Source organism: Panthera onca, chromosome C1 (genome assembly GCF_046562875.1).
Source record: "Panthera onca isolate mPanOnc1 chromosome C1, mPanOnc1 haplotype 2, whole genome shotgun sequence".
Classification (NCBI taxonomy): Eukaryota; Metazoa; Chordata; class Mammalia; order Carnivora; family Felidae; genus Panthera; species Panthera onca.
Genome location: NC_138346.1, coordinates 56,444,792 through 56,456,991, shown reverse-complemented (window position 1 = coordinate 56,456,991; position 12,200 = coordinate 56,444,792). Strand labels below are relative to the sequence as shown.

General features: G+C 40.7%; 1 protein-coding gene across 3 annotated transcripts in view; it reads right to left on the bottom strand.

Moving 5' to 3' along the window:
* Positions 1 to 1,769: 1,769 nt before the first annotated feature.
* NFE2L2 (NFE2 like bZIP transcription factor 2) overlaps positions 1,770 to 12,200 on the bottom strand; it is a 103,407-nt gene continuing 92,976 nt past the window's right edge. For all 3 annotated transcript variants that reach the window (XM_078451138.2, XM_060621929.3, XM_060621930.3), the window contains exons 2-5: positions 5,646 to 5,912; positions 5,012 to 5,101; positions 4,191 to 4,382; positions 1,770 to 3,493 (exon numbers count right to left, since the gene is read on the bottom strand). In XM_078451138.2, the coding sequence (XP_078307264.2) occupies positions 2,267 to 3,493; positions 4,191 to 4,382; positions 5,012 to 5,101; positions 5,646 to 5,909 (1,773 nt within the window). In that variant the 5' untranslated portion in view covers positions 5,910 to 5,912 and the 3' untranslated portion in view covers positions 1,770 to 2,266. The remainder of the gene's footprint in view (positions 3,494 to 4,190; positions 4,383 to 5,011; positions 5,102 to 5,645; positions 5,913 to 12,200) is intronic.

The window sequence follows — 12,200 nt, the reverse complement described above, 5'->3', positions numbered from 1 at the left end:
AGAAGACATTCTTGACTGTGCCAGAGAGGCCAGCAGCAGAATCTGAATGCCTGCTACATTCACTAGTCTCTGAAGTCATGTTCAACCCCAAGCTGAGCTTTGTCATTCAGGCCAGGTTTTCTTACTGGCTAATTTCACTTTAGTTTCTTTCACTAGCAACTAAAAGGCATCCCAATAAAAGGCTAAGGAAAATGGAAAATATGCTTGTTGAGTGCTTAGTGAGCTAGGCACAACACTTTTTGCATAGTAACTCAATACTTCCTCTACAGATGAGGAAATGAGCCTGAGTGTCTTCAGTTATTGGAGGTCATTTAGCAAAATGGCAGCAGAAAGCCCAGCGCCTCTAGGGCCTGTGGGCCTCTGCATTGTAGTACTTATTCTAAATGTGTTTTAATCCTCAAGATGAATCTCCCGTTACCCCACTTTTTTTTTTTTAAGCTTGCTTTTGAGAGCATGAGTGGACAGAGGAGAGGGACCAAGCAAGTTCCATACTGCCAGGAGAGTGCGACAGTGGGCTTGAACTCGTGAGCCATGAAATCATGACCTGAGCCAAAAATCAAGAGATGCTTGACTGAGCCACCCAGATGCCCCTCAGTTCTTAAAGATATTACAAGTCCTTGACTCCCATCTTCACCCAACATCTATCAGAAAGTTCTTTTAGTTCTACCTTTGAAACCTGCAGAATCCAGTGCCTTCTCACTGTTCCTACTATCCCCACCCTAGACCAAAACACTATCCCATCTATTTCAGAACTTTCCCAGTGGTCTTCCTGCTCCCACCTTAACCTTCTAGACTATCTTCAATACACAGGCTAAGGAAACTTAAAAATCAGATGTTACTCCTTAACACTTATGGTTCCCCACTTTCCTAGGGAAAAGCCAAAGTCCTCATGAAGGTGTAACAAGGTTCTATGCCGTATTCCACTTCTACCTGCTTTGTTTCTCCCTCCATTTTCAGCTGTATACTTTTTTTGAGCAGCAGTCAAAAGTCTTAGAATATAAGATGAGAAAGCAAGAATATAAGGAAGCTCTCTTTACAGAGGGGACATTTGAAAGTGAATGCTGGTCAGCCGTATAGTCCTTGTTTCTAGAGTTCAGAGCCTTTGAACATCCTGTATCATGGCTGTTACACTCTTTAGTTAATAGAATGGGTCACCTTCAAACCTTGCCATCTCAATAGGCTTTTACTGTTTGCAACCCTATTTTTTTTTTTTTTTTTAACTTATTTTGAGAGGGAGGGGCAGAGAGAGAGAATCCCAAGCAGGCTCTGCACTGTCAGCGCAGAGCCCGAAGAGGGGCTTGAACTCCTGAACTGCAACATCATGAGCCGAGCTGAAATCAAAAGTTGGATGCTTAACTGAGCCACCCAGGAGTCCCTGCAACCCTAGTTTAAATTGCAATGTTTCCTTTCTACTGGTCTTCCCAATCCCGGTGTGTGTGGGTTTGCTGTCTTCCTTCAGTTCCGGGAGTACTGGGATTTTCATGTCCTGTTCTTCAAAAAATACCTAGTACATGGTAGGCATACATGTATTGATGTAAGTAAACTGAATGTTTCCATGTCCACATATTTTCCTTGGTTGAGCTGTGTTTATTGAAGAGATAAAACATCTTCTGGATATACTTTCTTTAGGTCTCTGGGACCAGAAATTCAGTATAAAATGCTTTTCATATTTATAATGAATGGAAATGTTCTGAATGTTAAGAATGTTTCTAAATATGTTAAGTGTGTTATGGAAAATACTGTGAATAAACGCAAATGAATTCCAAAGATAATTTAACAGTCATAATACTCCTTTATTAGTACCAGCTTTTCAACTAAATTGGTTTTTGCCATAGCTAAACAATTTAATATAAAAAAAATGCCTTTTTTTGTTCATACAGTATTTATAAAAAAGTACATAGTGGTTAGTTTTGCAATTTGCTTTTAGCCAGATGTATCATATAAATCTATGAATGTAACAAATGAGATAAGAACAGTATAAATAAGTTTTTGTAGTATTTACACTTATACAGGAACTAGCCCAAATGGTGTTCTAAGAAATTAAGTTCGCAGTTAAAGTGAAACTACTGATTCAGCATACTGATGACTTACTTTAATGCTTTTTTAAAGTTTATATTATTTCCTATACTAGGTTTTTACTATAATTTTGCATAGAATTACTTATAAAGTATGTTTTTGCATTTCACATCACAGTAGGAGCTTTTAGTATAACAGTACAAAAAAAAAAAAAACCCACTAGCTCAGAAAAGGTCAGATCCTTCCAAATCTAGTTTTTCTTCACATCTGGCTTCTTACTCTTGGGCACAAGGAACACATTGCCATCTCTTGTTTGCTGCAGGGAGTATTCACTAGGAGAGTAAGGTTTTCCATCTTCATCACGTAACATGCTGAAGACTTCAAGATACAGGGTGCTAAGCTGTTTTTTCAGTAGATGCAGGCTTTTGTCATTCTCGCCCTTTTCTCTGAGCAATTTTTCTTTTTCATCTTTCAAATGATCCAAATCTTGTTCCAGTTCCACTATATTTTCCAGTTTTCTTTTTCTGCAGTTCTGAGCAGCCACTTTATTCTTACCCCGCCTGCGTATATCTCGAATTAATGCCAGTTGAGCTTCGTTGAATTGTTCCTTGGACATCATCTCATTGAAGTCATCAACAGGGAGGTTAATGATCTTTTCAACAGGGAATGGGATGTGGAGAGCTTTGGCCCTTAGCTCATCTCTTGTGAGATGAGCCTCCAAGCGGCTTGAATGTTTGTCTTTTGTGAATGGGGTTTTTCGATGACCGGGACTTACAGGCAATTCTTTCTTGGGCGTGTTTTCACACTGGGCATCACGCACTGGAGCACTGTGCCCTGGGGATGGTGACAGGGGTCGGACTGTATCTCCAGAAGACTGTACGGGTTGTGTTTTAGGACCATTCTGTTTGACACTCCCAGGGGCACTATCTGTCTCTTCCATTTCAGAATCACTGAAGCCAAGCGGTGTGTCTCCATAGACAGAAGACTCCACTGAGTGTTCTGGTGATGCCAGGCCAGGACTCGTGTTCAGCGAAATGCCAGAGTCAGAGTCATTGAATTCTGTGCTTTCAGGGTGGTTTTGGTTGAAGGCTTTACAAAGTGATAGATCAGAAACATCAATGGGCCCATTGAGAAGTTCAGAGAGTGACTGGCTTAAAGTAGCCGAGGAGGGCATGCTATTGCTGCTACTGGGTTCTGCTATGAAAGCAGAATAAAATTCATCACCAAAATCAGTGTTTATTGTGGCATCTGAATTTAATGAGTTCACGGTCAACTGGCTGGAATCTTCTGTGGAGAGGATGCTGCTGAAGGAATCCTCAAAAGCACTGAGAAAATGTGGACTGCAGTTACCTACTTCCTTTTCCAGTGAGGGCATCGATGAGTAGAAATGATAATTGTTGTCAATTTCTGTCATTTTGGTTTCTGGACTTGGGACCGTGCTAGTCTCAACCAACTTGTCATTTTGAATATTAAGACACTGCACAGAAAAGAAATTTTTACCAAATGTAAGTCAAGTTAAGTATTTTTAATAGCTGATAATCTATATCTGATGGCACATATTTTTACTTATTTTGAAAGATTTTATTTTTAAGTGATCTCTACACCCAATGTGGGGCTTGGACTCAAAACCCTGAGGTCAAGAGTCACACACTCCAGCTCCAGACTGAGCCAGCCAGGTGCCCCTGAATGCAAATGTTTCTAATAGCTGATAATCTATATTTGATGGTAAACTCTCTCCCCACCCTCATTCTTCCCAAGGTCTTCTATAATTCAGATAATTCCTATTTCTAACAGATATTTATGTCTAAGCATATGTATTATTTTCACAGTTCTTAGATCAGACTTCAGGTTTACAACTTGATCTTTCCTCAAGACATCCAGTCCATTTAATTAACAAAAGCATACTTAAGTGAGCATGGGCAGCTCTCATGACTAATTTCATTTACTTAAGTAATGTCTACATCCAATGTGGGGCTTGAACTCACGACCCTGAGGTCAAGAGTCACATGCTCTTCTGACTGAACCAGCCAGGCGCCCCTCTCGTGACTAATTTAAAAGCACTCTCCAATCCTTCCTAGAAGTAGGTGGCATATAAAGAGTAAGTGGAATAAATAATTTAAAGGCACTGAATATGAAAGTGTTTTTGGCACTTACTGTTATTAGATCTTAGTTACCTGTAATTCTGGAATGGACAGTAGCTCCTCCCAAACTTGCTCAAAGTCCTGCTGCATATTGTCTAAATCAGCAATGACTGACTGAGTGACAAGAGTCTGAGGTGACTGAGCCTGATTAGGAGCAATGAAGACGGGGTTCTCGATTTGGCTGGGAATATCAGGAACAAGTGACTGAAACGCAGCTGAAGAAACCTAAAATTGACAAAGCATTTATCTGTGTGAGTCTGCCAGCAACAGTGGAGAAAGAAGCACATGCCGGGGCACCATCACAACACTTTAAACTGGAATTAGCCAACAGTTCTGTGGCCCCTATTTCTATATAATGAAACAAATCTTTCCCCCCCCGCCCCCGACAAAATAACTCCACATTTATTCATTTACTGGCTTGTTTTAGCCTATGCATTTGAAGGTAAATTTCAAGGAAAGTGATACGCTTTTGGATTTAATTTGCATCTCCCAGTATAATAGCTAGTATAGTGCTTCAAACACAAACGAATTGTTAACTGAGCAAGTCTTGGTTTGTTACCCAGCTTGCTTTTTACTCACCCAAATTTATTTCTAAGTACCTGTATGTATCAAATGAGTTACCTGTTTTCATGGTTATGCAGATCCATGCTTCTGGCTATGCAAGGATAAGAGGATTTGGTCTTGCATGGTGTAGGGACCTTTTCTTTTTTTTTTTTTTTTTTGAATTGTAACGTTATCTATAGGCTAAGATTTCTTTGACAAAATTTCCCCCTAAAATACTTCTTTAATGAAGGCACACTCATAGGATGTATGAGATATAGTTGGGGAGTTTTGCTGTTAACCAAATGTTGTACCTCATTGTCATCTACAAATGGGAATGTCTCTGCCAAAAGCTGCATGCAGTCATCGAAGTACAGAGCATCTGGTTTGGGAATGTGGGCAACCTGGATAAAAAGGAAAGACATAGAAGAAGAGAAATATTGTTCAGTGTCCTACAATGATTACAACGTTTGGTTACTCAAACGTTTCTCTTCTCCTGAAATCAGTTTAGTGTAGTATAGCACACAGAATCAAACAGACCAGACCATCTGGGTTCAAATCTTGGCTTCCCTGATTTCTTGTGTGCTCCGGGCAAGTTACTGAATCTCTGAGCTTCAACTGCCCATCTGGAAATAAAACGCTAGTACTCTTGTACTACAGTTTCTACTATGACTACTGCTGCTGCTCGCTCGATCCTTACAGGACGTTTCCACAGCTTCCAAAGCACTTTCATGTAATTTATGTCCTCTCAATCCTTACGACGACTCTGTGAGGAAAGTCAGGTTTTGAACTCCTCAGGAAGCTGGGGCTGGGAAGTTGACTTGATATGGTCATGAAGACAGTAAAAAGGCAAATCTGGAACTCCAATGCAGATATTTTAAACTCACCGGTCAGTATCGGTTCCTTAAACCCTGCCACACACCTTCCCAAGAACTGAGAATTCTATACCTGGGAGTAGTTGGCAGATCCACTGGTTTCTGATGGGATGTGTTGGGCAGGCTGAATTGGGAGGAATTCACCTGTCTCTTCATCTAGTTGTAACTGAGCAAAGAAGGCTTTCTCTTGCTCCTTTTGGAGTTGTTCTTGTCTTTCCTTTTCAAGTTTTTTCTGTTTTTCCAGCTCATGTTCCTTCCGTCGTTGACTGAAGTCAAATACCTCTCGACTTACCCCAAGATCTATATCTTGCCTCCAAAGTATGTCAATCAAATCCATGTCCTATGTTAAAAAAAAAAAAAAGGAAAGAGAGACCATGGTTAAGATGGTTTTTAAAATGGCAGAGATCCTAAAATTTATATTATGCCATTATTGATGTTGCGGGATAGGGAAATTAGAAACAATCTGAATGGGAACACAGATCCAATGTTCTGGAAGGGCACAGTTAATTCCATTCAATGAATCTATTCATTAAAAGAAAAAACAACCTAAAAACACAGGCATCCATTCTAATCACTTATTACTTGGATTATTAACGACTGGGTGATAGTAGAGGTCACTAAAGAGCAAAGTAACATGTTGCACACTACAGCTCTTGAATTAAAAGAAATCTCACACTTGTTTAGTGGAATATAGAAATTGGAGCAAACACTCCAAGCCACTGGTATTATGAGACATGGAAAACATGATCAAATATGTAGAATTTTTTCTAAACCTCAGCAAATACACAGTTTACAGAGAAAAGGGGAAAAACCCTGGTTAAATGTCAATCTAGCAGTTGCGAAATATCACCAATCTTTTGGTATTTCCTACACTGGATTACTTTCCCCCATCATTTCTTGCTACTCTAATCCCTGTGGCTCACTTATTAAAATAATTTCCTCTTGATTTGAGTTTTAGCTCCTGAGGTATGAACAAACTGGTAAAGAAAAGTCCTAGCTAATGGTAATCTTGTGACCCATGGGTGAAGCAAGAGGCTGGCCCTGGAAAAGGGGTAGTAACCACTAGTTTCACTTCTGAGAAATCACAGATAACCCTCTTAAACACACACACACACACACACACACACACACACACACACAGGAGAAAAAAAAAAAACATGGTTCCACAGAAGGATGGAAGGTACTGAAAGTTTAAGACATGGGGAGATCTTACAATGAATGAAGGAATGGTTATTTTGATCTCTATAACAAAACTAGGCCTAGGTACCATGTCCAGATTTTCCTAACCACAACTATGTCAAAAGCAATTTTTTGACTTAGAACTTTAGTTTTTGGAAAAGTCTTCACAGGTAGGAAATTTAAATCACTTTCCATTTAAGAAATCATCTATACTGAAAATAAGAAAATGAGATTGAGACTGGAAAAATCAAGACATGGGGGAAGGCAGTTGGGGCCTGAAAGCCAGTAGACACTATGCACAAACATCACTGTATTTTGGTTCTGATGATGGCTGGCAGCACAGGGTTGCCCAGTGCGTCTAGACTCTACTTTCTGCCTCCAAGGACAAAAATAACATGGCTGTTGCTTCACTGAGCAGTCAGGCTATTTTTACCCAACAAAGGAGGGGGCAGGCCACCCAGCCTAAAGGCAGCACAGCTACATGGACAGCAGAGGCTATGGCATTCGAGCCCTGGTGGTAGAATCTTAAATGCTGTGAAACCCTTCCTGACCATGGGGTTTATCAGTATTCTAGCCTTGAGCAGTGTTAAAGAGTCTACAGCAAACAGAGTAGGTATAATTATAACACCGTCTGTAGCTCTTTAGAACTGGCTAACGTGTATCTTTTTAAGCCAACGTTTATTAAAGGCTTTCTACATGCCAAGCATTGTTAAAAGTACTTTATATATATACAAATTAATCTGCAAACAACCATAAGAAGATAACATACATCCTATTTTTTACAGATAAAAATACTGAGGTTTAGAAAGAAGGGATACTTCTAGGAAGTATACAGGGATATGTCCTGGGTAGTCTCAATCCTGGACTCATGCTTTTTTAACCACAAGCTACACTAAAAAAAAATAAAATCTGATCATTGGCCAGTGGTTCCCAAACCGGGCAGGATATAAAATCCATTGTCGTATATATACTCTGCTTTAACATCTTGGGGATGTGAAAAAGTGGCCAGGTTACAGAAGGCTGGATTGAGCACATCACCTCATTCGCTTTCCTGGCCATGACACAGAATAGCAACCACAGAGCATTTATTCATACATGGCTATCTCCACAGCGAACTCCCCACTAACACAAAACATGAAAATAATTTCCATTTTAAAAATGATGTGTTTCCATGCTAATGGACATGTTTATCCAAAGGTGTTGAATGAGAAAGGTCCAAGGTATTAGAGAAACCTACTTTAAAATTCTAATTAGATTGGGCCATATCTTCTTAGTGAATTTAGAACAGTGGGGTATCCTATCTAGGCTTTCTCCAAGCTGGAGTTAAAGGAGCCAGGTACTAAGGAGGTGTTCGGTATATTCACACCCACTAAATGCTAGCACTGGGATTTAAAGGCATGCATGATCACACAGTCTCAGTTGAACTCCAGTTTCTATAAGACCGGCAGTACCTGTTCCTACCGCCCCCCCCCACCCCCCAAAAAAACTGATGTGGACAGTGTGCTGAGCTCTTCAGAAGATGAATCAAAGAGAAACCCAAACACTTGCCCCTGCACCTAGGGGCCACTCTGACACATCCCTTCCTTAATTTCCCCAGAATGCCTAGGCGGGGCCTTCTCCTTGTTAAGAGATCTCAGGATAAAAACCAACATCCAGCTTTGACTTTTTCATAAAAGAACTGAAAGAACGCTGAAGCAGTTCATGTTGCCAACACCTGCTCACAAATCAGACTATTCCAGAGGATCCCCAGAACCCAGCCCTATGGGCTGAAAGAAAATGTCTAATGTAATTTACTCTAAAATTAACAGAGGCAAGTACACCAAGAGTTGATACAAGTCTATTCTTTCCTTTCTCCCCCTTCCCTCCCCACCAGATGAGATGCTTGAGTGGGTTCAGATGGTTTAGCTATAAATTTAGTATATAACTGTTCTGTCCTACTCCTGCCATACAGATGTTGGCTGATCAAGTGAGATGTGAAAGAAACCTCTCTATATGTAAAGTATATGCAAATGTTGCTATGCATGTTGACAGTGATGGTTCTAATACCTGCTGTAATATAAGCAAGATCAAACTCAAGCCCAATGGATAATAAAGAAGCTGTGGACCTAACTGTAGTGGGAGCCTGAAAAACATTCAGCAGGGAGGCTACTCGGTTCTTCCTCAGGGAGGGTCTGAAATTGACTCCCTGGCTTGTGCAACATGGGTTGAAAACAAAAACAGTAACCTATACTTTGATGTAAGCATGGATAGCACATATATACCCATTCAACAGCCATTCAACTTCTGATATGACTACCCTTCAATGCACAGCCAAACTAATTCAATTTCTTAAAATTTCCCGTAACAGGATCAGAAAAGGGCACCTTAATGGATCCTCATCCACAAACAGGAAAAATAAAACCTGAATCGTTTGGATCAGCTCTTGAGCATCCTATTCTTCTCTGATCTGAAACAATGCTGGACCCTAGGGGGCAGAGCAGCTCCTACCGCTCTAGCTTACTGTCTCCACCAGTAATGCCACCAAAAGATGTTTCATGTGACAACATCTAATTGTTCTTAGTGCAGGCCGGGCAGCCTTCAGTGAGATCACAGGAGACAAAGCAGGTTTCAAAGTGTTCTCGGAGGTTTTCCTCTGTATTTTTTTTAAGTTTATTCATTTTGAGAGAGAGCACGCACGTATGCACATGGGGGGGGGGGCAGAGAAAGAGGGAGAGAGAGAATCTCAAGCAGGCTCTGAGCTGTCAGTGCATGGGGCTCAATCCCACAAACCATGAGATTGTGACCTGAGCCAAAATCAAGAATTGGATACACTTAACTGACTGAGCCACCCAGGCACCCCTCCTCTGTATTTAAAGTTTATTATTTTTTGAATTTTTAAAATTGTATATATATATATTTTTGAGAGAGAGAGAGAGAGAGAGAGAGAGAGCGAGCGCATCAGGTGAGGGGCAGAGGGAGACAGAATCTTAAGCAGGTTCCACACCCAGTGCAGAGCCTGACACTGGGCTCTATCTCATGATCCTGGGATCATGACCTGAGCTGAAATCAAGAGGACACTCAACCGACTGAGCCACCCAGGCGCCCCTTTTAAAGTTTATTTTTATTATTATTTTTTTAATGTTTATTTTTGAGAAAGGGAGAGACAGAGTGCTAGTGGGAGAGGGACAGAGAGAGACAGACACACAAAATCCAAAGCAGGCTCCAGGCTCTGAGCTGTCAGTACAGAGGCTGACATGGGGCTTGAACTCACAAGCAGTGAGATCATGACCTGAGCCGAAGTTGGACTCTTAACCGACTGAGCCACCCAGGCACCCCAAAGTTTATTTTATGTAATATTTACTGTTGCTATGAGAAGTCTCTAAAAGAAAACTTATGCTTGAAAATAAAAGCAATGGTAGTTTTAACTACCCTGAATTCCTTAAAACAAATGTTCTGATCAAATTTTGAATAAAGCAACAATGGGTTTCTTGTCATGGCCTTAACATATTATACTCTGTTACTCAAATTTTCACTTCAACTTCAGAAGAAAAAAACCTGCAGAGATTTGATGGTGTATGAAACAAAGCTTTATGCTGAAAATGAGAACAGCAGAAATGTGTCCACCTAAGACTTGCTGTTGGGGAACCCCACGGGCTTGGGACTGTTCTGTGCTACCCTCACAGGCAGTGAGCATTTCCTGCAAGGAACCCTGTGACTAGGCACATGACTTACTCCACAAATGACCCACCTCTGCAAGGCTCGTGAACCGTCTAAGAGGAAGTAGTCCGGGTGGAGCCTATAACAAACAAGAACAGGACGCAGGACAGCGGGGAAGGGAAATGCCTAAGGAAAAGCTAAAACTGCTCTTTGGCACATAAACCTGAGGCCCTGAGAAAGAAGAGCTTCTTATCCTCTCCAGGCCCCCAAAAAGGCAGGCCACCAGGTAAAATGGCAGATCGGTAGAGTCTGGGGATGGAGAGGAAAGCAGGGGGATGGTTTCCACGGCATTCCAACAGGTATTTTTCCTGAAGACCTGGGAAAAACTTCCCAGAGCAACTGAGGCTCTGGATGGGAGCCTTCACAGGCCATATGGAGCCACTTAGCATCTGACTTTTTTGTTGTTGTCCTTTAGTGATTCCTGAGTGTGTTGCAAATTATGCTGCTAGCTTGGCTTACACAAAAGATGACAATTTAATAAGAAACATAAATGTTTGACAATTCGCATTAAATCACCATCTGGTCCAACGGAAATATTCATATTTAAAATGTATATATCATCATTTGCCATCTGTGTAATCTATTACATGTTTTATGGGGAATCTGAAGTTGGTTTATTAACTCATACCACTTAGAAACAAGTATCTTTGTTCTAGGATAAAGAAAGAAGAGAGGCCTTGAACACTGAATCCCACATTAAATATGTCTTCAGGGGTGCCTGGGTGGCTCAGTCGGTTAAGCATCCGACTTTTGATTTTGGCTCAGGTCATGATCTCATGGTTCACGAGCTCGAGCTCTGTATCAGGCTTTGTACTGACAACTTGGAGCCTGCTTACAATTCTCTTTCTCCCTCTCTCTGCCCCTACCCTGCTCTCGCTCTCAAAATAAGGTTTTGTACCTTGAACAAACCAGCATTTTTCATGCTCAGATGATCCAAAAAATCAGAAAAGATAAGGCAAGATAGCATAATCTTCTCTTAAGGTAATTCTGTAAACTGAGGCTTTGGGGAAGTATTTGAAATGAAAAATAAGATGGTTTCTATAATATATTCACACGTATCAATGAAGCTTGCACCTCCCAACCCAGTGTCCTCCCCTCCCTCATCCTTTATTTTGTCTTTAGGATGGGAAGGTGGTAGGAGGTTTGTTTATAAAAATAAATTTCACCAATAAACTTAAAAAAAAACTGCACAGACTACTAAAAATGTAAGTAGAAAATAAAAGCTGCTCATTTCCAAATTAAAAAAAAATTTTTTTTAAGTTTTTTTTGAGAGAGAGAGAAAGCCCGTGCCTGTGCAAGGGGGGAGGGGCAGAGAGAGAATCCCAAGCAGGCCTCCCACTGTCAGTGCAGAGCCCAACTCGGGGCTTGAACTCTGAACGGTGAGATCAAGACCTGAGCCTAAATCAAGTGTCGGATGCTCAACCACCTGAGCCACCTCCGTGCCCCTCCTCATTTCCAACTTCACTGTGTAAGAGCAAATTGATGTCAAGCTACCCCTTAAAATCATGTACTTCCAGCATGAAAATAGTGTCTTTTAAATTTTATTCCCCTGCGATCTCTTTCAAATATTAATTACTTCATTCAAATATTAATTACTGACATTCAGAGTCTATGGGGGTTTTTTTTGGTAGTTTTTTTCCCATACACTTCAGTCTTTAGATTGATTATGCCCTGGTGGTTATATTATTCACGTAAAAAGTAAATCTGGTTTAATATTTTCTCCATTGAAGCTGCTCAAATAGTTTTGACCAAA